This window comes from Planococcus citri, chromosome 2 (assembly GCF_950023065.1).
Source record: "Planococcus citri chromosome 2, ihPlaCitr1.1, whole genome shotgun sequence".
NCBI lineage: Eukaryota > Metazoa > Arthropoda > Insecta > Hemiptera > Pseudococcidae > Planococcus > Planococcus citri.
In genome coordinates, this window is record NC_088678.1 from 26,493,284 (window position 1) to 26,516,333 (window position 23,050).

At 32.4% G+C, this 23,050-nt stretch overlaps 3 protein-coding genes and 1 long non-coding RNA gene across 5 annotated transcripts; 2 read left to right on the plus strand and 2 right to left on the minus strand.

Annotated features, from left to right (window-relative positions):
• Positions 1 to 735: 735 nt before the first annotated feature.
• On the plus strand, positions 736 to 3,802 carry LOC135835233 (dipeptidase 2-like). Its single transcript, XM_065349398.1, has 11 exons — positions 736 to 895; positions 1,132 to 1,291; positions 1,363 to 1,510; positions 1,636 to 1,768; positions 1,899 to 2,049; positions 2,365 to 2,416; positions 2,491 to 2,667; positions 2,760 to 2,850; positions 2,971 to 3,043; positions 3,170 to 3,323; positions 3,483 to 3,802. Exons 1-11 carry the CDS (start codon positions 865 to 867, stop codon positions 3,573 to 3,575), a joined length of 1,263 nt encoding a protein of 420 aa, XP_065205470.1. The 5' UTR covers positions 736 to 864; the 3' UTR covers positions 3,576 to 3,802.
• Positions 3,609 to 6,376, minus strand: Gclm (Glutamate-cysteine ligase modifier subunit). The gene is made up of 5 exons (XM_065349400.1): positions 5,985 to 6,376; positions 5,725 to 5,914; positions 5,233 to 5,435; positions 5,039 to 5,153; positions 3,609 to 4,910 (listed from the first exon to the last, which is right to left on the minus strand). Exons 1-5 carry the CDS (start codon positions 6,090 to 6,092, stop codon positions 4,726 to 4,728), a joined length of 801 nt encoding a protein of 266 aa, XP_065205472.1. The 5' UTR covers positions 6,093 to 6,376; the 3' UTR covers positions 3,609 to 4,725.
• Positions 6,377 to 10,347: 3,971 nt separating this feature from the next.
• LOC135835236 (uncharacterized) lies at positions 10,348 to 13,393 on the minus strand. Of its 2 annotated transcripts, XR_010556845.1 has the most exons (5): positions 13,259 to 13,393; positions 13,047 to 13,184; positions 12,237 to 12,953; positions 10,580 to 12,113; positions 10,348 to 10,486 (listed from the first exon to the last, which is right to left on the minus strand). It is a non-coding gene; the product is annotated as an uncharacterized LOC135835236 (long non-coding RNA). The 2 variants fall into 2 exon arrangements; XR_010556844.1 differs by lacking the exon at positions 10,348 to 10,486 and having other exon boundaries at positions 10,570 to 12,113.
• On the plus strand, positions 10,757 to 21,831 carry Ptpmeg (protein tyrosine phosphatase Meg). The gene is made up of 16 exons (XM_065349401.1): positions 10,757 to 10,909; positions 10,985 to 11,113; positions 11,191 to 11,401; positions 11,487 to 11,607; positions 11,677 to 11,764; positions 11,947 to 12,099; positions 12,192 to 12,427; positions 12,505 to 12,675; positions 12,751 to 12,943; positions 13,015 to 13,179; positions 13,265 to 13,385; positions 13,908 to 14,153; positions 14,230 to 14,346; positions 14,436 to 14,671; positions 18,372 to 18,656; positions 18,835 to 21,831. Exons 1-16 carry the CDS (start codon positions 10,757 to 10,759, stop codon positions 18,916 to 18,918), a joined length of 2,709 nt encoding a protein of 902 aa, XP_065205473.1. The 3' UTR covers positions 18,919 to 21,831.
• Positions 21,832 to 23,050: the final 1,219 nt, after the last annotated feature.

Sequence of the window (23,050 nt, forward strand, 5' to 3'; positions counted from 1 at the left end):
AAAAAAAATGTCTAAGATCAGTAAGACATTCCAGTGATTTTTTTCACCATAAATTAACCTAAAAAAAAAGTCCAAAAACCCACTCGGTGACTTCTGGCGAATCTGTCACTACAAGGGAGTCATAGTCAACAGACATTCGAAAACATTTTCAAAGGTCATTTCCATGGCCAAAAAAGTAAATATGTTGTTCGCCTTCAATTTTTAAAACAGGCAACATTTTCAGCATAAGTAACTTTTTTTTGCCTACTTGTACATGTGTTTAACTATACCTATCCAAATTATGTACCAAGTGGAATTCAAAGAGAAGCCTATATCAATTTTAATATGAAAAATTGATTCAAAAATCAGTCAGCATAAAAACATACGTAATGAAGTATTTATTATAATAATCGCGATTCTATTTCATCAGATCGCTAAAATTCCTCTCACTGATTTTTTTAAAAACCATATTCGTTCATCTTATTATTCTTCAGAAACAATGACTCGATACATTGCCTATCGTAAAAGAAGTTTGTGTACAAATTAAGTACATTGTGGATGATACATGCGGTGTTAGATGGGTTTAGGTACCAAAAATTCGGCTATGGTACAAGTATGTGACGAATCGTACTCAAAGATAAGACAAAAAACAGAACTTCAATTCGCTGATGTACATTTTCAAGTGCGAATTGATTCATGGGTAAATAAAAAGATAAAAGATAACGATTATCAAGCGTTAACTTGCTTGGCATATTTTTCGTTAAAAATTCGGCGTAATCAGTTACCTGAAACACTTTTTATATTACAAAAGCAGAAGCAAAGTTGAGGTGATTTTTTAAAAAATTTTTCTTCTTTTTTCAACTTTACCTAATTTAATATAGTGTCATGGATTCAGAAAGAGGATATTTTAGAAATGGTAAGTGAAGTGTTGATGAAATAAAATTTCAATGAGATTTGTTTTCAGAATTTAAAAAATACACGAGATATCTACCTAATTTCTAAGTGGCTGAATGGGTATAGGAACTATAGGATTCCATTGACAACGAATTACAAATTATGAACCAAATTTAATAAAATTCAAATCCAAATCCCATCCTACTAAAACTAATGAATGTTTTTTTAAATTATCACAATGCATGATTTCATTTGCAGTATCTTCGCAAAGATTGATATTATACGGAGTGATTCTGGTCAGTGTAATAGTAGCAGTGATTCTGGTCTTCACGTTATTATTATCTGGAAATGAAAGTACACCCAAACCTGCCGAATTTGTTGGTCGTGATGTTCTAAAAGATGTTGCATTAGTTGATGGGTAAAATAAAAAACATTTCATTCTGATCTAGTAATAAATAGAATATGATTTTAATATTATTTTTTCTGCAGGTATAATAATTTACCGGTATCGTTGTGGTATCAATTAAGCGGTAAAATCAATGATTTTAAATTTAATCAAGATTTAAGCAAAGATGCATCTTTAACGTGGTTAAAAACAGATATACCTAGACTGAAACAGGGTATGGTTGGATGTCAAGTGAGTTCCATGCCATTATCTATACCTTACTTACCTACTGTACCTTCTACCTACCTACCTACCTAATTCAAAATATTAATTTAAAAATTTAGCAGAAATCTTAATGATATTTTTTCGACTTTTAGATATGGACAGCTAAATCAAGATGTACTTCTCAGCTTAAAGATTCTGTTGCGTCAACCATTCAACAAATTGATGCAATAACCAGACTTAATAGGAAGTTCAAAGATGACATGAAAATAGTGTATAATTCAGAAGGTACATACTTAATTCAATTTTAGAATAATATTTGTATATTAACAATACCTAATTTGATGCCACTATTTGATCAAAAAATAATAACATAATAGCCTATTACCATTACCTATCTGTTTGTTTTGACTTCTAGATATAAATCAAATTTTCAAAGATGGTAAAATTGGAAGCATTTTAAGTATTGACGGAGGTCATTCAATTGATAATAAGCTATCGGTGTTACGAACATATTATGCATTAGGAGTGCGATACATCACATTAACAAGTGAATGCAACACACCCTGGTAAATTATCAAAATACTTACCGACCTGTCTAAGTATTTCTTTGTTTTATTTATTTTTATTACATCGATAAACAAGGAAAAAATAATTATTAACAATGCCGGTCTATAATTACCCAATTTTTTCAATTGTGTTAAACTCTAATCATTCGAAAATATTTCGAGGAAAACACGTAGGTAGTTGCGCCAATAAGTACATAATATTTATTCATTTTTAAATTCGAGGATTTTATTGTTCGCTCATGTTAGAAATAGTCTACATTGATGTACATCTATATACAAACATCATCCTGCTTCATTATATTTTTAAAATTACAGGTCGACGAGTTACACTACAGACTCAAAAAATGATCTAACAAGTTTCGGAGAAGTAAGAAGGATAGATAGAAAATAATTCAAAAAATTCATTCATAACCACTGGTTTTTATTTAAACGCTGTTACAGAAAGTGATCGAAGAGATGAATCGTGTAGGTATGATCATCGATCTCTATCAATCTTCTGAAGCAACACAAAAGAAAGTTTTGGAAAAGTCAAAAGCTCCTGTAATATTTTCTTCGGTTGCTACATGGTATCATAAAGAAGTGCTTCCGAATATCAAGAACGACGTCTTAGATCTCATTGTAAGATTTATAATTTCAAAGCTTGAAGTTTTTTCGTGTACCTGTTAATAGAAATCACTTATTTTAATATTTAATCATTTGACTTATTGTAGAAAAAAAATAATGGACTTGTAATGATCACTTTCAATCCGGATTATATGCTGAAAAAAAAAGGTGACACCGTTACCATTGAGAATGTTGTAGGTAAGAAAAAAACACATTTTTAAATCGATCAATTTTAATTTAGAATTCGAACTCGAACACTTAGAACTTTGTTGATAAGAAAATTTAAAATTCAGTTACTGAAATGAAATTTTTTTACAGAACAAATAAATTATATCAGAGATAAAATCGGAGTAGATTATATTGGAATTGGATCCGGATTTGGCACATCGAGGTAAGCTATATTCGTGTGTTTAATTTTGATCGACATTTTTACTTGTCAGCTCATAGAGCAGAAATTCTTTTTCTTTTTCAATTTCCTCATTTAGTCGAGTTCAACAATGTAAAATTATTTTTACAGCTCCGCTATTCAAGGTTTAGAAGACAGCTCGAAATTCCCAGCATTATTCGATCGTTTAGCAAAACCCCAAAACAAAGAACCCAAATGGGTGAAAGAGGATTTGGAAAAATTAGCAGGATTGAATTTCTTACGAGTATTTCAAGAAGTTGAAAAAGTGAGTACTTTGAATTTCTCGGAAATCAATTTAAATATTCTGATAACATTTTTCAAATATTTCATGTTCAAGTAGCTAATAAAATTACAATATTGCTACTTCTTAGAAACCAATTTTCAATACTCATTCAACAATTTTTTGAATTTATTGTGTTTACAGGTTAGAGATAAGAATGGAAATACAATCGAAGATATAATACCAGACGATGATTTGAAAACTTTGGATCATAGATGTTACTCTGACATGAAATAATAATTATTTCTCAACAGCATTGAAATTCTAGCGTAGTTCGTGCATACGTTTATTGCAAAGATAACAGTATGAATTGAAAATTAAAGTAGAAAATTGCCAATAATTCAAGAAAAATAATCGAAGAAGTACACAGACGCAATATAAGAACACGTAATACATAAATAATTACTTTAGCAAATCAACGCACTACATGTATAAAAACACCATAAATACATGATTGAATCGTTCATTATCTTTCATCGTTACCATGGACGAAAAGAAACCGAAACATACAACCCTTATTTCATAACTTAATAATAATAATTTTAAAAAAGAAAACAGCTATGGTATTACACTGGTTCAAGTTATATTCTCACTATTTCGTATCAATCAGCGAAGGGATGATACCTACTCTTTGTAGTCATAGATTCATCAATATTTTTTCCATCAGGTAAGTAAAGAAAAATGATCAAAAAGTTGAGGAATCTAGGACTGTGTTTGAAAGAATACGACCCTTTCACTAATACCTACTTATATTTTGGTAAAAACTGCAATAAAAAATTGAATGTGGACAAAAAATTACAGTTTATCATCGATTTGAAAATTAATTTATACAGCTTTTAGCTTAAAAAAAACTCGACGAATTTCTACGTAATGAATTTTCTGGACTGAAAGAAAAAAGGTAAAATAATGTAAAATTCAAATACGTGTAATTTCGGAAATACTCTTGAATTTCAGTCAAGTCAAAATGCTTAAAATTGTAAAATTACATAATATAAAATCACTTCATGCAACGTAGAAAAAGATTTGAGCATTTTTTTTTTTTTTTTTAGAAAACCATTATTTCATAGGAATGAATAAACTATTCGAAGAATAATAAACGATTCTATGGCATCAGTTTAGAAAAAAATTCAAGGTAACATAAATATGAAAAATAACACAAAGCAAATACTTTTTTCATTCAGTAATTACTTATTCAAATTACAAGTAGCATTCTAAAATATACTTGGGGCATAACTTCAGGGTTTTCTCACTTCCCTTAATCTTGGAGCATTTCAACATTTGAACGTAACTAAAGATAGTACATAACATGATCATTATGATTTCTCATTCCCAACTTATGCTCTATTAATTACCTAAGCATGTCTTGGAATGCCACCTGCCCTAATGATCATTTGCCCAATTTGAGTTTTACGATATAACCTTTACTTGCCAATATACCACGACATTTAATATGAGCTTGGAATCTGGTGACCCACGAAACTTGAGCACTGGATAGAATTTTTTCATCTCCGGATTCGTTTTGGCCATTTTTGACACGAAATAATGGTAACAATTCGTTCACTGGTAAAATATCTGAAATGAACATATTATTATATTATGTAGTTAAATTAAACAGATTTTTATTTCAATTTAGGTACTTCAGAAATAACAGAAATTGTTTAGTTTGGTAAGACCTAATGGTAATAAAACGCACAACTCACCAAGTGGATCGTTGTGGGTAAGAATTCTTATATCACGTCCTTTACAAAAATCTTGCAAATCTTGGGGTACCACGCAGCAAGCATTTAAATTAATTTGATTAATACTCGGTTTCACCTACAAATGATCAAGCAGATTGAACCTTTGCTCGCACACAATTAAGTACATAAAACGACATCATTATCAGTCAACGTACCTGAGCAGCTTCGTACAGCTGAATAAAAATGTCAGTTTCTATATCACTAATACCCAAGTTAATGACCTCTCCATTTTGCACAAATTCTTCCAAAATTTTCCACATGACCATGTAATCATCCAATATGTTTTTTTGGTCATTCACTGTATTGATATACGATAAAATTACTGAATCTATGCACGAGATCCCGACGTCTTTGATGGCTGTAAAATATAATACGAAATTAATCACACATGAATTTTAAAATACGATTTTTGCAGCCTGTTTTATAATTAAAAATGTCATAGAGAAAGAAAAAGAGTAGCTGAAAGCTGAATATTAAAAATTCTTCGGCAAATCACTTTTTTTTACAATTCCTCAGGGAAGTTGAAGGAACTCACATTCAACCAGAAACACATTTCAGCGAAGCACCGAAGAATTAACACCCTTCAACTTTCAGTTTCAATCTATAATATGTAGTCTGATTTTGAATATAAATTGATTTTAACATACTATACTGAAGAGCACTTCGTAAAGAGCTGAGATCCGGCGAGGTAATAAACACTTTTATCATAGTTTGTAAATTTTTTCTTTCTTCTTCTGTCTGATTGATCAACATAGCTCGCTTCAAATGCAACACATCGTTTTCAGCAGCTGGTAATTTATCAAACAAAGAGATGGAAGTTTTCAATCCTTCCACTATCTGAAAAGAGCAAAACAGAAAGTTGATTACTGCTGTCAACTAATTTTAATAAAATACAGAAAACACGAACCTGCTCAGTGGTCAGCATATTGACTTGTTTGGTCACATCTGTATAGTAAAGCATGTTTCCAGTATGTAAGACCACGTTAGAAACTCCTTCCGGAATGGTATTCAGCATTTTGGTATTGAGATATTACAACTTATTGAAGAGAATAGGAATTACATCCAAACTTTTCCGAACTTAGCAACACATGCAATCGGCGAGTATCTAAAATAAAATAAATATTTTCTACCTATAAGTGGATAATTACCTCACTCAACACTCATTAATTCGTAACTCGTTTGGCATTGCTTATCACAGCGACATGAATAATGATTATCGCATACGCGCGCAGGTAATTATGATTATCATTGTTTTTCTTTTTTTGAAAAAAGCTCAACTTTTTAATTTTTGATAAAATACGAGTACAAGGCCTGCGATGGCCTGCAAAAGTTGAAAAAATCAGCTTCCATAAATTGACGCTAGAGCGCTTAGATCTTATTTTGTCAGTTCCCAGGTGGATGGGATGCATTGAAAAATAAATAGGTACACTTGATAAGGTCATTGACCCGCCTGGCCGTCTGACGTGACTGGTCTCTCAAGTTCAACGATCTACTTTTCTAGTCTCTCACTCAGGGTCATCTGTCTACCTGTGTGAGTGTCTGAACTCTGAACTCTGGACTCCTGGAAATCCTGGACTCTCGAAAAGAAAACAGATCAAGAAATCCAACCAAGGTTTGGAACTTTGGAGTTTGGACTTTGGATTGGATTGGATTGGATTGGAATGGAATGGAATTGGGAAATTAATAAGGAACCTTAGAGATTGAAAAAAATTCAAAATTGACAATAACAAAACAAAATGAACAAAAAGGTCAACTGTTAAGCAGGGATGAGGCCCCGAACGATTTTTTTTTCGGGTTCCGGGTTTCGGGGCCTGGGCTTTCAATCAAAAATTCATTAGGTCTGGGGCTTGGATTGGGGACCAGGAAACTTCAGTTTGGTTTTCAGGGCTCAGTGTCCAGGGCTTGAATGAAGTGTTCAGGGCTTTCCGGCCTTCCGGGGCTTTTTGGAGCTTGTAATAGAGGGGTTCCATCGAAAAGGGGCTTTAGACATTTTTTTATTTTTTTTTTATTAACAATATTTCATTTCAGCCTTTATTTTGAATGTATTAATTTTTTTTTTTATTAATTTAACCATATATTCGGTGATATTGAAGTATTGAACTGTTCTTCAATGAAAGAAAAAAAAAAACGAATTGGAAAATGTTAGCTTGTAAAAACAATTTTCAAGACCATTTTGAACTTATAAAAATCAGTGAAAAAAAATTGACGAAAGTCCCTTTTCCGTGAAGGCCCTCAATTGCAATTTCAATGAAGAATAAAGTAAAATCTTATTAGATTTTCTGTTGAAAAAAAAACACATTTTAAGGGCAGATTTCGATTGCTTTTTTCAAAATCATTTGAATAGAAGTTAATGGAACAGTTTTTTTTTTTTTAATTCAGAATTAAATTTTCTTTGGAATTTTTAATTATTGTCCAAATTTTTCAAATATCATTTATTTTTCAAAGAACAATGAACTACTCGTACCCACAGAATATTATAAATAATGTAATACCAAAATGAAAAATCCCTTGAAATATTAAACTTTTTGCTGAAGTTGTAAATTTTTTTTTGAGAATCATTTTTTTAGTTTTTTGACTTTTGAAATTTTGAGATGCACAGAACGCTAATTACAATATCTAGTAATTTACAAAGTTTACACAAGCCCAGAAAAACCCTGAAAATCCCTGATCACAGTTTGGGTTTCGGGGCTCACGTTCGGGGCTTGGTTTTCAAAGGAACAGGTTTCGGGCTTTGGGCCAGGGCTTTGTAGGTTACAGTTTTGAAGGTTTTGGGGCTTGGACATTAGGACTTCAAGGAAATAATCGGGGCTTTTTCGGGTTTCGGGTCCTGGTCCTGGTCCTGGTCCTGGTTCATTATAGGTGGAAAAAACGAAGAAAATGAATTTTAAAGAGTTAGAACTATGAAGATGAAGATTGAAAAATGAGCTAATATACGATAATATACAAATACTCACCTAGGAATTCAAAAAATTCAAAATTAAAACTGCCAAGGCACTGATCATGATGAGGTCGAATACGAGCGTCAGACAATCAATCATACAGACGACAGCTTCGGAAGCCATACTAAAGGTTTAGTTTAATGACCTCAAGAAGTCAAGACAGGCAGACAGACAGACGAGAGACGACAGACGACTAAGACGACCTTAGGAAGCTAGCCAAGAGTGTAGACAGACGAGTCATTGAGCTTGAGAGGTCAAACAAGAACACAGACAACCTTGAACAACCATGATAGGCGCTTAAATCCAGACCGGTCAATGACCTCAAGAGGCCAACCAGGGAGACAAGTCTTTCAAACTCTTTCAATTTTTGAATTTCAGTACCTACCTAGTATGTACCTACCTAACAAAAATTTTTTTTTAATGTTGTCAGTTTTACAATTTTCATTATTGGTTGTCATTATCAATCATTATTCATTATTTTCTTCATTTTAATGAAAAATGAAGCTTGGCTCATACAAAAGTCGAAAAGGAACCTGTTTACTAAACTAAAGTTTTCCGGATTTTTTTTTCAAAAAAATGATTTTATGTCGTTTTGCAAATTATCGTTACCTTCGTGGCTGCGTAATGTTAGCTTCATAGCAGCATTCATATTTTAAATTAAAACATTTTTTTTCCATAATCGTATTTGAATATTTAAAAAAAAAATCGTTTTAAGTTTAATTTTTAAAACATAATTTATCTAAAATAGGTACTGAAATATTGTGATGAAATTTTGAAAATTGGGATTTGATTTGTGAAAGGTTTTGAAGGTTCCATTCAATTCTTGAAGAGTTCCTACGAAAAGTTGATGAAAAAACATTGATTTTTTTGTCAACTGGTCCCTTCCCATATATACACCCTCAGTCCCTCACTATTGAAAAATTGTGTTTATTTTACGTAGGTAGGTACCTACTGTTACTATTTCTCAATTCTTACTATTCTCAGTATAAAATAGCCTACATTATTAAAACATATGAATAGTTGTAGGTCTAGTAAGTAACTAGTTGCTTAAATTGCTTCTTCAAAAACATGAAATACGAGTTGTAAGGAATCCAATCAAAGGCGGTGAAAATTTGTTTTTGGGACTTGTTCATCAAATTTGTCCAACTTCAACGTTCAGAAAATGCAAAAAAAATTAAAAAAATCATTAAGTACGTCTTTTAAGTTTTAGTATTTTACTCGGTGGGGAAAAAACGAAAACTATAAATTTAAAATCAAAATTACGTAACTGTAGTCTGTAGCATAAGTGCATAGTGCATAACCATCAAATCAATGAACGAATACTCGAGTAATACGTATGTATGTATAGCCTCTTGAGTCTTGGTTAATTTTTTTTTAATTAAAAAAAAAGAAAAATAAACGAATAAAAATAAAATAAAGTTTGAAAGTTTGATTGAAAAAATCCATAAATTTCATCAAAACATTCAAAACAAGCATTGCACCCCATCTACTTGCGAGCTGACAAAATAAGGTCGGCCAAACCGAACCACGCTGTATGATGACGTCATTCTTGGCTATATACGATTCGGACTTCCACGTTCCCCAGAGGGCGATACCGTCGCGGTACGTGATTGGCTAGTGATATTCTGTGCCTTCCTTGTTTACTTCTCAATCTTCTCAAAACGGGACTTTTTATCACAAACTTCGGCGATTTCAAATTCGATGTTATATTTCCATTATTTCACATTGAATAAAACTAAATTTACGTATAGAGAATTGCTTTGCGATCGTGCTATCGAGTAAATGTTGTGGTGAATTAAAATAACACTTGCAAAGAACTTTAAATTCATTTAATCGTGCAACTTTGTTTCATCCTTCTAAGCTCACTAAAACACTGTAACTCGAGGTAATATTCATTATTCACAACATATAACGATACTAGAAGTCATATATTAATCAAAAACACTAAAAAAAACACCACGAAATGTACGAAATTAATGAAATATCGTTGAAAATTAATACGAGAATGAAATCGCCGAAGTTTGTGATAAAAAGTCCCGTTTTGAAATGTAAACAACAAGAGCACAGAAATATCAACAGCCAATCAGAATGCGCGACGGTATCGCCCTCTGGGGAACGTGGAAGTCCGAATGCGGTGCGGTGCCGCTTGTTTCAATGTACTATGCATCAAATATCAAAAAATGAAAAAAAAATTTTAGATTCGATAAATCTGTACAATGTACATTGTTACGCTGTTTCGTAGTGCGTAAATTATCATTTTAGTTTAGCTTAGCAGTTTATTTTATGATTTAATTTCCAAGCTCGTCATTAATTAGCTTACTTCCACAGCGCTGAGCTTCTTTTTCGTCAATTTCCTTCCGAACAAACACCAAAATCCGATGCAATTTGTAACACTTTGGTATCACAAAATATGAACTTGAAGGTAAATTATCATTTTCATGTATCTCATTCTTTTTTATTATGATTTTACCTAAAATAATCATTAAACATTTGTAATTGATATCTTCTCTGGTATCCTATTCTATACTCGAACACCGAAAAGTTCACAAAAACATGATTTAACCTCATTAAGCTTGGCAGATCTTCGTGCTGCAATCGTTTTTTTCAAGTGTTTTGATTGATATGAATTTTTATATTGTTTTTATTTTCATTTCTTTCTTTCATTGCTAAGTTTTTGATCCTAAATCTGAATGTATCATTTTTAGGCTAATGAAGATTATCCGGGGAAGATCGTGGTAGAATGTTAGAAAGTGTATCTCGTAGAACATTCGGTGGCTCCAGTGGAACATATAATGTAAGAGCTTCTGAGCTGGCTCGTGATAGAGGCAGGTTGAAAACACTAAATGTGACTGTAGTGTTTCTGGATGATACTCAACATTCGTTTCAGTTAGACGTAAGTTATCAATTTTTCTAATTTGGTAAGGAATTCGTAAAAAGTACAAGTTTTGATTGCATTTTTTCTTTACAGAAACATGCTAAAGGAAACGTTCTTCTCGAATGTGTTTTCCAACATTTGGAACTGATTGAGAAAGATTACTTTGGCTTACAATTCACTGAAAATGGATCAGCTCCGTCGCTATCTAACACCCATCTCACGGTACTGCAGTGTTGTATTTCTTGGGTGGGTTCCTTTATTCGTTTACAGGGCGTTAATGATTATTTTAACGTGAACAGAAATGGCTGGATCCCAACAAAGCGGTTAAAAAACAAGCTCGAGGAGGATGTTTCTATTTCAAAGTTAAATTTTACGTGACTGATCCGAGTAAATTACAAGAAGAATATACTAGATATCATTTCTACTTACAAGTACGAAAGGATATTCTTCAGGGTAAATTGTTAGTGTCTCCAAGCACAGCATGTCTATTAGCGAGTTACACCGTTCAATGTGAGTGATCCTTATTATTGTTTCTGATTTGCAATTATCAATTTTTCTTTCTCCATGTTACCGTTGAATTCTATCATTTTTTCAGCCGAGCTGGGAGATTATCAAATAGAAGAACTGGAACCAAATTATCTCTCGGGAATGGTTTTGGTTCCTGGACAAACAGAAGAAATGGAGCGAAAAATATCAGAATTGCATAAAATGCATAAGTACGTAGAGATCGTGTTTCATTTGCTCAGTTCGAACATAATAATATTGAAATGGTATTGATTTTACAGAGGACAGACTCCCGCTGACGCTGAATTCAATTTTCTCGATCATGTGAAACGTCTAGAAACATATGGAGTAGATTTACATAGAGCTAGAGTAAGTTTGAAAATATTATTTTATTCGTGCATTGTCTGAAAGTTATGAACGAATACTTTATCTTTGAATTCTATTTAGTGATGATGCTCCGTAATTCTCACGATCCTCTGAGTCATACCGAGTTTTCTACGAATAATTACTGACCTAGTAATGATGATAATGAATGTATTATTTTTTCTCAGGATTCTTCCAATAAAGAACTTCAACTTGGAGTTACCGCCAATGGACTCGTCGTCTTCCAAAACAATATTCGTATTAACACGATTTCTTGGGCCAAAATAGTTAAAATATCGTTCAAAAGAAAACAGTTTTTCGTCCAGATACGTAGAGAGCCTGTAATATTTTCCACCTACACAATATCATATTTATCAGAAAAAATATCTCTTATCTTATTGCTAATCTCGTCTGAAACTTTTGTATTTTTCAGAGTGAAAATTACGATACATTATTAGGATTCAATATGTTAACGTACAGATCATCAAAAAATCTATGGAAGTCGTGTGTCGAACATCATACGTTTTTCAGATTAGATTCGCCTCATGTAATTCGAAAATTAATCCCCACAGCTCTTCGGTTAGGTTCTAAATTTCGTTATTCTGGTCGTACGGAATTTCAAACATTGGAAGAAAGCAGACAAGGCAGATCTCAGCGTCATTTTTTCAGGTATATTTGACTCATTCTTCTGTGCTTCGTTCCTGCTAATTTTATTGACCAATCGGTATTACATTATTCTCTCGTAGAACTACTTCCAAAGTTGGTACACGTCATTCCGTGATGCCTACGATTGAAGAAAAAACTAAGTCATTGATTTCATCTGGTCTAAATACTCGAGCTCAAGAAAAAGTGATTGGAAATTGGGAAAATTCTCGACAAACTTGGGGTGAAACTTCATCTCCGCATCCTTCCGACGAGTGCGTAAATTTAGTTTATTTTATCGAATTGATCGATGAAGCAGAATAGTATAATATTGCGTTTTGAATTTACAGTGAAGGCGGATTTTTGGATCGTCAAAATGGTACCTCAGAGGAAACAAAAATTGCTGCGTTTTCGCCTATATTACCATCTAGAACAGTTATAAGTTACGTTGATGATGATACCACCGATTCTTTGACCGAAAGAAGTCATCATGCTCCGGGTAGTCTGTACGATATTCCAAATTACGAAACGCCAGTTCCTCAGGTTGGAAGCGCTGAAAATTTCATTGTACATATTTGTCGAAAAATGTTTCAAATTATGTGGCTTCGTTTTAGGTGGAAGAAAATATAGTGTGTATTAAACTTACTCCTGATGATCAAGGTAGATTCGGGTTCAACGTCAAGGGTGGGTCAGATTTGAATATGCCAATTCTGGTTTCAAGAGTTGCACCGAATACTCCGGCGGATCGCTGTTATCCAAAATTAAACGAGGGAGATCAAGTAAGCTGAAAACCTTGCGTTTATTGCGTGTATTTATGTTTTACTTTTACAATTTTGGAAATTATCATGTTTTTATTACCTGAAGGTGCTTATGATCAATGGATGTAGTATCAGTGGTCTCGAACACGATCAAGTGGTGAAATTAATCAGAGCAGCCAGAGATGCGCAACCAAGAACAGAATTGACTCTTACTGTCAAACAGAACGGTAAGCTTACGTATCATGACAAAACCTCATTTTTAAATTTCGTTGTCAACTCTTCGGATCTAAATCGTATATTGGTTGAATTTCTCGTTTGAAAAAATTTTAACAAATTAGTGGTTCTTATATCTTGGAATGTCCGCGTTGTATTATTTTATTGATATCGTTACTAATTAAAAGATGAGGTCCGGATTGATTTAATCAGTCTTTCGAAATTTATTCGTTATCTTTTACGAAGTATATAAATTAGAAATCGTAGTAGTGCTGTGAGAAATTTCGAATTACATAAATTCTTCCGTATTGATACAAGTGTTTGCGTTATGTTTGTATTATTAAAGTAAGGCTTAAACACGACTATCATGTGTCTACTATTGATCGCGAATTACGTATTCAAATTCATGTTCCCACGATTCGCGTTTTCTTCGGTTAACGGATTAGGTTTTCGTTATTGTTCCACGAGGTGTAGAATTTTATCGCTTATTGGAAGTATAGTTGTGCTAACGATGGTTATTTTTGTATGTCGATTAGTTATGTACGAGCCGGGTGGTCAAGAAGAACCTCCGTATCAATATGTACCTGAGTCGCCTTTATCTGAGATGCAAAGAGGTGCTGGAGCCTTAGAACAGTCGATGCTTTTACTGGCCGATGGCTTGGCAAGTGGAGCTTTGGTGGCGCAGTTCGAACAACTGTATCGTAAAAAGCCCGGAATGAATTGTAACGAATCGAAAAAAAGTGAAAACATCAATAAAAATAGATATCGCGATATTTCTCCTTGTAAGTTTTTTTTACTGCAGATTCGTTGAATATTTTTATTTTTATTTTTTTTACTTGAATGAACGTTTTGTTGTAGATGATGCGACCCGAGTGGTATTAAAGAATGGCCAAGACGGTGATTATATAAATGCAAATTATGTTAATATGGAAATCCCAGGATCTGGTATAATTAATCGATACATCGCTACTCAAGGTTTGCAGTTTTGTACTTTTGGTTTATAAATTATTTCAATTGGAACTGTAAAAACAGACGATAATAATAATTATTATATTTGAATTCAGGTCCGTTGCAAAATACAATAAACGATTTCTGGCAAATGACGTTGGAAGCACAAAGTACCTTAATCGTTATGGTTACCACACTAATGGAAAGAGGACGCTCGAAATGCGCTAAATACTGGCCGTCCGTTTCAGAAATATTAGAACTAGGGCCGACTCTTCGTCTGAAAACAACGAAAGAAGAATCAGATCCGACCAGTAGTTTTGTATTTCGTGAATTCGTGCTATGGGATACGAAAGTACGTTGATTGCTTCGATAAGTCAGTGACTAAAAAGTAGCTTACGATCAAATAATGCAGTTGAAAGTCGATACTTGACTGAGAATCGCTGATATTGCTTTTTAGTGTATGGTCCAACCGCCAAAAAGTGTCCAGTTGGCTTGCATTTCTGTCACCTAAAAAATCCACTTTGTTTTTGATATATATGGGTCTAAAATGTCAGAAAAACTGGCGAGAAACTGAGTTGAAATTTAGCGAGGAATTCAAATATTTCCACAAAAATGTTTTTTAGGCATTTTTGAAAAATTTGGAGTTAAAATTGGGTTATAAATATTTAGAATTTTTGAAAATGTGCTTTCGCAACCTATCAAAACAGGTTGAAATTTCGTGAGAAAGTCTAATATTTTCACGAACATGTTTTTTGAGCATTTTTGAAAGTTCTTATTGGAAATTATCTTGAGCATTTTTGTAGATATTGTAGAAGAAATCAGAGTTGGTAGAAATTATTATGATACATAAAATAAGTTATTTATAATATTACTTTGGAAGCTTATGAAACTAATGAAACACTTCAAACTCTTGTCCCCATTTCTAAAAATGGGGACAAACTTCTAAATAAATAATTTCGTAATTCAAAAAAAAAAACTGATGACCAAATAGTTATCTTCATCGGATTCTATTCCACTGCTTTCACAATCTACTCAATTTTAAGCGCAAAATTAATTTTTAAAAATTGCTCAAAAAAGTTTTTATGAAAAGTTTTGATTTTTTGTTGAAATTTAATCCGGTTTTGAAAGGTTGCGAGGCACATTTTCAAAAATTCCAAATATTATGTCCCAAATTCAGGCTCAAAATTTTTCAAAATTGCCCGAAAAACATTTTTGTGGAAATATCTGAGTTTCTTACGAAATTTTCACTCATTTTGATAGGTCACGAGACACATTTTCAAAAATTTTGGAAATAATCACTCCATTTTGGGCTCAAAATTCTTTACCACTGCTCAAAAAAAGTTCTGATTGAAGTATTTAATTTCCAGTTGAAATTTAAACCCATTTTGATATTAGGTTGTATGACACGTTTTTCAGATATCATGACACAATTTTGGGCTCCAAATTTTTCAAAAATGCTCAAAAACGTGTTAGTACATAGAAATATTTAGTATTTTCATGAAATTTTAAATTGTTATGAAAGATCGCGAAGCACATTTTCATAAAATTTCATGGGCGCGAGTTTGCACTCAAATTTTTTTATAAATGCTCAAAAAAGTTTTGATGGAAATTTTTGATTATGCTGAAAATTAAACCGGTTTTGATAGGTTTCCAGGCAGATTTTCGAAAATTCCAAATATTATGACCCAATTGACCCAATTTTAGGCTCAAAATTTCTCAATAATACTCAAAAAACATTTTCGTGGAAATATTCGTTTTTTTTTAAAGTAAATTTTTTCACCTATTTTGATAGGTCACGAGACCCATTTTCAAAAATTTTGGAAATCAAGACCCCAGTTCGAGCTCAAAATTCTTCAAAACTGCTCAAAAAAAGTTCTGATTTAAGTGTTTGATTTTAAATTGAAATTTAAACCCATTTTGATAGGTCCCATGACACTTTTTTCAAAAATCCCAGAAATTATGACACAATTTTAGGCTCAACACTTTTCAAAAATGCTCAAAAACGTGTTGGTAGAAATATTTAGTATTTTCATGAAATTGTAACTTGTTATGACAGATCGCGAACCACACTTTCAAAAAATCCCATGACTGAGTTTTTGCGCTCAAAATTTCTCAAAAATAGTTTTGGGGTCACAAGGGGAACCTCTCGAGGTGTCACACTCCGATTTGAACGGGACCGCGATTTTTGGAAAGAGCATAGTCTAAAACCCCCAAAACCAAATTTTCAGGTGCCCATGTTCATTTTTCGGTTTTTGGCGAATTTTTGAAAATTCAAAATTGACTGTTTTTGGCGATTTATGCTTTTTTTTAAAAGTACGTACTTGATCAGTAAAAATGGTCAAAATAAATCACAAAACTAATATCAATTACCCAAATCCAAATTTCACCATTTCCAGCCATTCTGGAGCCTCCAGCGCGATTTTTCAATTTCTCCAGAATTTTGAATTTGCTACAGAAGGCGTGAATATGAAGTTGGGCTGCTAAAAATCGAGTTGTATATTACACTCAACCGGTTTAACGAGTTTATCTACATTTGAGCCGATTTTGAGAGTGACACCTCAAAAGGGGGTTTTTGACCACCTTTTTTCAAAATTAAAAAATCAAAAAAATCAAAAGTTTTCCGTTTGCGTGGAAATTTTTTAAAATTCGCGCGAATCGCTGTATTTTGTCCATAAATAACTCCCCAAATCCAAATTTCACCATTTCCAGCCATTCTGGAGCCTCCAGCGCGATTTTTCAATTTCTCCAGAATTTTGAATTTGCTACAGAAGGCGTGAATATGAAGTTGGGCTGCTAAAAATCGAGTTGTATATTACACTCAACCGGTTTAACGAGTTTATCTACATTTGAGCCGATTTTGAGAGTGACACCTCAAAAGGGGGTTTTTGACCACCTTTTTTCAAAATTAAAAAATCAAAAGTTTTCCGTTTGCGTGGAAATTTTTTAAAATTCGCGCGAATCGCTGTATTTTGTCTATAAATAACTCCCCAAATCCCAATTTCACCATTTCCAGCCATTCTGGAGTTTCCAGCGCGATTTTCAATTTCTCCAGAATTTTGAATTTGCTCCAGAAGGCGTGAATATGCAGTTGGGCAGCTAAAAATCGAGTTGTGTAATACACTCGACCTGTTTAACGAGTTTATCCACATTTGAGCCGATTTTGAGAGTAAACTTGATTTTTTGATTTTTTATTTGAAAAAAGTTAGTCAAAAAACCACTCTTGAGGTGTCACTCTCAAAATCGGCTTATACGTGGTTAAACTCGTTAAACAGGTCAAGTGTAATACACAACTCGATTTTTAGCTGCCCAACTGCATATTCACGCCTTCTGGAGCAAATTCAAAATTCTGGAGAAATTTAAAATTGCGCTGGAGGCTCCAGAATGGCTGGAAATGGTGAAATATGGATTCCAAAAACAGTCAATTTTGAATTTTCAAAAATTCGCCAAAAATCGAAAAATGAACTTGGGCAGCTGAAAATTTGGTTTTGGGTTTTAGAGTATGCTCTTTCCAAAAATCGCGACCCCGTTCAAATCAGATTGTGACACCTCAAGAGTCAAGAGGTTTTCCCTTGTCAAATGTTTTCGAAAATGCTTCTAAAACATATTCTGCTCGCGATGATATTTGATTTTCTCATGAGTTTTTAACCTATTTTGATTAGTCACGACTTGACGAGACACATTTTCAAAAATTTCAAAAATCATGAAACCCAGTTTGTGCTCAAAATTATTTAAAGATTCTCAAAAAAAAGTTCTAACTGAAGTGTTTGATTTAATGATTTTCTACATTTCAGCCTGTTTTGATAAGTGGCATTACACTTTTCAAAAAATTCCAAAATTTTTTCTAAATTTCATCTTGTTTCAATAGGTTATTTCACTACATTACCTTTGAATAATTCTATAACAATTCATTTCTATTTCTGGAGCACTTTTTGTTAGTTGGTCTGTAGACTATTTCGCATTTTTTCTCGACAATTTAATGGAGTCTCGTATTTCAAAAAATTTAACTATGTGGATGATGTTTCATTAATATACATGAAATGTTCGTATTTCAGAGCGGCGAATCTCGTGAAATTACCCAAATGCAGTACTTAGCATGGCCGGACCATGGAGTACCGGATGATATCAGCAGATTTTTAACGTTTACCGAACACGTACGCCGGGCTCGAGCAGGAATGGTCGAACCAACCATTGTACATTGTTCGGCTGGTATCGGACGTACAGGCGTTTTGATTTTAATGGAGACGGCGATGTGCCTTATAGAAGCTAACGAACCAGTTTATCCGTTAGATATCGTTAGACAAATGAGAGATCAACGGGTGATGATGATTCAAACTCCTGTAAGTATAGAATTCTTACTTTACTTATTCATTTCTTCGAAAGCAATATCATTTGCAATAAAAAATCGTGTAAATTAAACACGATTAGAGGCGTACGAAAAAAAAAAAAAAATGATAATTTATCGTAGCAAGGTTCTCTTTCTTCGCATATTAAAACACATTTTACATTATTTCACAGAGTCAGTATCGATTTGTGTGCAGCTGTGTACACTATGCTTACACAGAAGGGCTTGTGAAACCTTTGGCGGAATTTTTAAGGTGATTTAATCGATACGTTTTATTACGAAACATGCAGCGATGGTGTGATACTCTTTTTTAATTTTAATTTCTTTTTAAGTATTATCGAATTGAAATTGTTTACGTTATTTCATAAAAGGAAGCATTTTTGAATCGGCGTACTAGTCTTGAAAATAATATATTACTTATTATAATATTATTACTGAAGCGAGCGTATTTATCGGGAAATTACGTGCGAGTGTGAATATTTCGAATGGTTAATTTTTCTTTCTATGTTTCTCTTTTATTTTCTGCGAGATCTGTTAGGTTTCTGAACATGTTCGTTTTTAACTTTTTAGCATAGGTTTAAAATTTTTCTATCGAATTTCTAAATTTTGCAATATTACTTACTTACTTACGCCATTCAACCAAAGTAGAAACTGCCCGGTGACATTTTACGTTCTGATGGTCCGAGCCAAATGGCGTAAAAGTCGTAAATTTTGTTTTAGAAAATTTTTTCATTTTCAAACAACCACATTGTGATAAATATTTATTTTTTAATTTTTATATATTCGAGACGTTTAGCTCGCATGAAGTAGTGTAAGTTCATATCATGTATTCTGTGACCAGTTCACGAAATCAAACCGCCCGTTTCCGTTCGATATTTTGATCTTTTTATTATTTTGTTTCGTTTCTTATTTTCAATGTTTTATATTTTCTAAATTTTAATATTTACCTATTTACTTTTATTCGAGGCGAGGCGAAAAATGTTACGAGTTGCCTGTCTCATATTTTCGTGAATAAATGTCACGATGATTTCATCTTTAAAGTTTTAATTACCTAATGTAGTATTTTAGATGAATAATCAAAGTATTTTAATCTAGTGTGATGGTATTTTAATTTTTGACGTACATTCATTGAAAAGATTCATTTTTCAATTTGAAAAACAGAAAAAAAATGCACGAATGTCAAAATATTTTAATCTTACTAACGAGAAGTTGAAATTACCCCAATATTATTAAATCAGTTTTTTTTCGGTTTCACGTATCACGTTAATTTATCAAAACTCGATACCTGTATATTTAATTAATTTTCTCACTTCGTTTCCTTGGCGAATGGTGCCGGTGTACGTATTGTCTACGATTCATTTTCATTTTCCCCGTCATTTAATTTACGTCCATTTTCGTACTATATACGTAGGTATTTTTCATTTTCATGATTTTCTTAAATAATTTTTTTAAATTATAAGTATAGGTAGTTTAATTTCGTCTGTTTTCATTGCCGGTGAAGAATTCGAATTCGAATTTATTCTATTGTAGTTTATCTGAAAAGTAGTCTGGAATAATTTGAATTATCGAAGTAATCTTTCCAATAATAGATTAGTTACCACGTACAAATTATTTTGAAGCATAAAGTGAATCATAGAACACCAAGAATTTAATGGTTCAATTTTTAAATTTTGATATTTTTTACACTCGTCTTTTTTCAAAATTTATTTTATATATATTATCGTGAAACGTGCGAAGTAGTGCAATAAATAATGAGCTTATTAGGATGTAGAATGAAATCTTAATTTTTTTTGTATTTTAATTTACTTACGTCTTAGAAACTGCGATTTTTGAAAAATAACCAAATACTATACAGAACTGTTGCTTTGTTTAACCCAAGCACCAATTTTTTTCAGATGTAAGAATTAAGTCATTATTCAGTTCTCCAAACGCATTTTCGTTCTAATAATGATTAGTTGTAATTATCGCTTAATTAGTGGCTTCATAAAAAGCACCTGATTTTGTTTGAACTTGTTGAAAAATTTCAAAGAATTCATTTCCCCGGTGATTTTTTGTTGCGTTTGATGAGTTTTTGTTAAAAAAAATCGCGATGAATAAGTAAATCAACAACGATTGTATTCAGTTTTAGTAATCGATGATCTCGAATCGTTCGATCAGTAACTTCTTAGTGATCAGAGGATGAATTTTAAAGAGGGTACGGAGATAGAATTACGCGAGCTGTTCTATTATTAACAAATGTGTTCATATCAATAGAAAAATTAATTTTGCATAAGCTTTTTTTATTTTTTTTTTTCTTCGCATCGATGCAGTAATTTTAACGTATCAATGTTGACATAACGTACTTAGAAATTTTATGTATGTATTATGAATGAATGATGTACAGTTTTCGTGTGTTTTGATTCACGTGTAGGTACATTTAACGTTGTACTAGTACTTTTTACCGGATACGTATTGAAAAATAATTATAGATTTTGGTAGTTGATCGTAATAAGCTATAAAAAAAAATAATATTTATATTAAAAAATGAAAAAAGAGATAACATAATAGTTGAACACTATTTAATAGTCCGTCCCACTATCTCCGAGCGTATATTGTCCAATTTAATATTTATTTTTTAAGTAAATTCGTACAGGGTTTGTATGTATTTGTTTGTATGTCGTGCTGAAATTGCGGTAAAACTTGTGTGTGAATTGAAGAACTTCTCTTTTTATAGAAAGAGAGGTTTGGTGGTTTGAGAAACGTTCTGCCCAGAATCTGTGTTACAACGTAATTTAAAATTTAATTATTTTTATACAGCTCATGTGAATCTTAAGTTTGTTGAAATTTACGATATGTTGGTATTTATTTATTTATTTATTTATTTTTTGTTCGATAAATATGTAGTAATAATGTAATATTTTATTAAGTACTGACGAAATTTTAATCGAGTGTTTTACCGAATTTCACGTAACGAAAATTAATTTTAATACGCAGTGCAGTTTTAATACATTATATGGAATTTATTATTTTTGTCAACAGGTTTTGATCACAGTTTGCTAATAGCATATTATTTACACCTTATCTCGTTAATTTTCGCATGTAATGCGATTATTAATATTTTTAAACGTAAATGCAATGAGAATAATTTGTATTAGTTTTTACGTATCAATTAAAATGAGTTAATTTTTTGATCCGGTTTCGTATTTTACATTTCAGATATTTTTAAAGGTGGCTAGATTTACTGAAACGTAAATGTATTGAAATAATCTAAAAGGGTTCAAGATAAACAGCATTGAAACCATTGAAAATGACCAAAAACTGCTAAAAACGCAGAGCTGGGGCGACTCTTTGATTTTAAGAGTCGCCGACTCCAGGAGTCTGAGAGGAGTCCGACTCTTTTAGCTGCGACTCTTTTCGTGGTTCGATAAATTTATTTAGTTTTAAATCTGTAACATTCCCATAGTGCTAGAGTGACTTTTTCGATTTTTAGTGAATTTTCAAAAATCAAATTCTGACTAAAGTGTGGGAAAAAATCAAAATTTTACCAAATTAACCTAGAAAGTTGAAATTTAAAGCTCGAAATTCCCACAAAATTTCATGAAATGGAGTTGGAAAGCCGAAATTTATTCTGCAAACTAATTTCAATTCACTACGAAGTTGACTGCAGGTGAATTTGAAGTCGTTTTGGGGTCTCCTGCGATTTTTTGAAAATTACTGGAGCCTCTAGTAGATTTTTGAAAGTTGAAATTTCCTCAAAATTTCATCAAATGGAGATGAAAAGCTAAAATTAACTCTGCATATCAATTTTAACGTCCTCTGAAGACGATTTCCGCTGGGTTCAAGTCATTTTGGAGCCTCCAGCAACTTTTTGAAAACTACTGGAGCCTCCACCAGATTTTTGAAACTTGAAATTTTCACAACACTTTATCAAATGGAGTTCGCAAGCTGAAATTTACTCTGCAAACTAGTTTAAATACAATATGAAGTCGACTACACGGTGGTTTCAAGTGGTTTTGAAGCTTCCAAGTACTTTTTGGAAATTTCAGTTTTCCTAAAAACGCCATGAAACTTTAAAAAAGTCACTGGAGGCTACAGAATGACTTGAACTCACCTGAAGTCGTCTTCACAGGGTGTTAAAATTAGCTTTCCATCTCCATTTGATGAAATTTTGGGGAAATTTCATGTTTAAAAAATCTACTGGAGGCTCCAGTAATTTTCAATAAATCGCTGGAGACTCCAAAATGACTTCAAATTTATCTGCAGTCGACTTCGTAATGAATTGCGATTAGTTTGCAGAATAAATTTCGGCTTTCCAACTCCATTTCATGAAATTTTGTGGGAATTTCGAGTTTTAAAAATCTGCTGGAGGCTCCAGAACTGCTCAAAACGGTTTGAAACAGTTTTCAATCG

What these genes read in the sequence shown, in the direction of transcription:
- LOC135835233 (XM_065349398.1), top strand. Translation starts at nt 865, where the DNA reads ATGGATTCAGAAAGAGGATATTTTAGAAATG. An exon ending in GATGTTGCATTAGTTGATGG is followed by an intron (nt 1,292 to 1,362) that starts GTAAAATAAAAA and finishes TTTTTTCTGCAG; the next exon opens with GTATAATAATTTACCGGTAT. An exon ending in AGGGTATGGTTGGATGTCAA is followed by an intron (nt 1,511 to 1,635) that starts GTGAGTTCCATG and finishes TTCGACTTTTAG; the next exon opens with ATATGGACAGCTAAATCAAG.
- Gclm (XM_065349400.1), bottom strand. Translation starts at nt 6,092, where the DNA reads ATGCTGAATACCATTCCGGAAGGAGTTTCTAACGTGGTCTTACATACT. An exon ending in ACGAAGTGCTCTTCAGTATA is followed by an intron (nt 5,436 to 5,724) that starts GTATGTTAAAAT and finishes TATATTTTACAG; the next exon opens with CCATCAAAGACGTCGGGATC. An exon ending in AGCTGTACGAAGCTGCTCAG is followed by an intron (nt 5,154 to 5,232) that starts GTACGTTGACTG and finishes GATCATTTGTAG; the next exon opens with GTGAAACCGAGTATTAATCA.
- Ptpmeg (XM_065349401.1), top strand. Translation starts at nt 10,757, where the DNA reads ATGTTAGAAAGTGTATCTCGTAGAACATTCGGTGGCTCCAGTGGAACA. An exon ending in TAGATTTACATAGAGCTAGA is followed by an intron (nt 11,765 to 11,946) that starts GTAAGTTTGAAA and finishes ATTTTTTCTCAG; the next exon opens with GATTCTTCCAATAAAGAACT. An exon ending in TGATGATGATTCAAACTCCT is followed by an intron (nt 18,657 to 18,834) that starts GTAAGTATAGAA and finishes ATTATTTCACAG; the next exon opens with AGTCAGTATCGATTTGTGTG.